This window comes from Galeopterus variegatus, unplaced genomic scaffold, assembly GCF_000696425.1.
Source record: "Galeopterus variegatus unplaced genomic scaffold, G_variegatus-3.0.2 Scaffold5548, whole genome shotgun sequence".
In the NCBI taxonomy this organism is placed as follows: Eukaryota; Metazoa; Chordata; class Mammalia; order Dermoptera; family Cynocephalidae; genus Galeopterus; species Galeopterus variegatus.
Window position 1 is genome coordinate 37,818 of NW_007731659.1, and position 2,393 is coordinate 40,210.

At 37.5% G+C, this 2,393-nt stretch overlaps 1 protein-coding gene across 1 annotated transcript in view; it reads left to right on the forward strand.

Moving 5' to 3' along the window:
• The window catches only part of LOC103605019 (dystrobrevin beta-like), a 74,540-nt gene that overhangs the window by 21,162 nt on the left and 50,985 nt on the right, over positions 1-2,393 (forward strand). The window contains exon 3 of the mRNA XM_008589600.1: positions 1,877-2,090. Within this exon, the coding sequence (XP_008587822.1) occupies positions 1,877-2,090 (214 nt within the window). The remainder of the gene's footprint in view (positions 1-1,876; positions 2,091-2,393) is intronic.

A 2,393-nucleotide genomic window follows, 5' to 3' on the forward strand; every position in this document is an offset into this window, starting at 1 on the left:
GGAGCGCCGCCGCGCTTCCCAAGCGGCGCACTATCCAGTGCGCCACCAGGCCGGCCCAGATATATCACATTTTTCTTATCCACTCATCTGATGATGGACATTTAGGCTGGTTCCAGCTCTTGGCTATTGTAAATAATGCTGCAATAAACGTGGGAGGACAGGTATCCCTTCCACATGATGATTTACATTCTTCTGGGTATATTCCCCAAAATAAATAAATAAATAAACGAACAAATGGTGAGGGGGTGGGGAAGAAGACACAACAATCATAACAATTCCTTGAACTTGTTAAGACAAGTGAACAGCTATGATGGTATTGGGGGTGGGGTGGGGGGAAAGGGAAGTGGGAAAGAGGAATTCTAAAGGGACATGAAAATCAACTACATTGTATATTGATAAATTAAAATAAAAAAATAAAACAACAAAAAAATAAAAAGAAAAAAAATTATAGCCATCTTAGTGTGTGTGAAGTGGTATCTAATTGTGCTTTTGGTTTGCATTTCCCTAATGACTAATGATGCTGAGCATCTTTTCATGTGCTTGTTGGCCATTAGTTTATCATTTTGGGGGAAGCTTCGGTTAAAGTTGTATGTCCATTTTTTAATTGGTTATCTTTGTTTTTTGGATTAGTTGTAAGAGTTTTTATATGCTGTATTTTGGATTCTAGACCCTTATCAGATGCATGGTTCACAAATATTTTCTTCCATTCTTGGGGTTGCCTTTTCACTTCCTTTATGTTATTTTTTGAAGCACAAAATTTTTAATTTGAATAAAATCCAATTTATCTGCTTTTTCTTTGGTTGCTTACACTTCAGGTGTCTTGTTCCTGATCTTGAGGGGACAGCTTTCAGTCTTTCCCCACTAAGTGTGATGTTAGCTGTGAGCTTTTTTGTAGGTGCCCTTTATTAGGTTGCGGAAGTTCTCTTCTATTCCTAGTTTGTTGTGTTTTTATTATGAAAGGGTGTTGGATTTTGCCAAGTGCCTTTTCTGTGCCTATTGAGATGATCATGTCGTTTTCCACCCCTCCCCCCCCCTTTTTCTGTTATAAGTAAAGTTACATCAGCTTTCTTTTGGTTAGAAGTTGCAGTCTTCTGCTTCCTTTGTTGTGTGAAGTCAGGGGCCATTCTAACTATTGTTCTTTCAAGGAAATGTCACTTTTCTGTCTGGTTGAGTATTGTTTACTTTTTTCTTGAGTTGCCAGTGCACTAAAGAAGATGTTTTTATATTTCACCCAGGATTTTTAGTAAGGGGAGGGTAGATCCAGGTACCTAGCCTACCTTATTGCTGGAAATGAAATTAAAAAAAAAAAAAAAAAAATCAACTTCTCAAGCAATAGGGAAAATAGGCAAAAGATAAATTTCTTTTTAGCTTAAATTGGTCAGAGCTATGAGTAGTCTGTTAGGCATATTAGTGCTTTACTTAATGCAATTTCATTTCTTTATTTTTAGGGCCACAGAGAGTAAAGCTTGAGTTGTAAAATGTTGCTGAAGTTGCTAGGCTAAAAGTAATAAAATAAAGTGACTCAAGATGATATAGCAAGTTACTAAAAGGGCTGAAAGTTCTTATGAGTTGTTCTTAATCTTTTTTCTCAAATTACCTATTGTTCGGAATTGCATGGGTCATTATGTAGAGAGACCTGAAATACTAGTTACTTAAATATGAAGTCTGGAGCTAGTTAGTCCTCGTCTACAGTGGTGGCTCCTTGATTTTTTCTGGGACTGACGTTCTTTATTCTACCACAGAACATTTTTCTTATTGTTGGCCGAAGAGTTTCTTTTCTTTAAACTTAAAAACTAGTTGATAAATTTAAGTGTCCAGCTGTGAAGGAAGTGCCACACTTTAAAATTGCTGACAATTTATTTTCTTTGTCTTTTAGTTCATCTTGTTGATATCTGGAACATGATTGAAGCCTTCCGAGACAATGGCCTTAACACACTGGACTACACCACCGAGATCAGTGTGTCCCGCCTCGAAACTGTCATCTCCTCCATCTACTATCAGTTGAACAAGCGCCTTCCTTCTACTCACCAAATCAGTGTGGAACAGTCTATCAGCCTCCTCCTCAACTTCATGATCGCTGCGTATGACAGGCTAGTACCTTACATGCTGGCTTCATTCCAAGAATGCCTGTCTCGTAATCATTCTTCTTCCATACTGCTTTGCTAAGGGCTGTCAACTTAGAATCACAGTTAAAAGGGAAATTCTTAAGTGTAAGTCCCTTCTAAAGACTGGGTAACTGTGACGTACTGCCTACCTTTCTTTACCCTGTAACGTCAAATGCCCTTGGACTATAGTATCTTGTTTTTATTTATGCCTAGTAACCCATTTTACATTTTTTCAGTGCAGAACATTGTCTAGTAAACCTTACAACAAGAGAAAAAACTATTTATAAA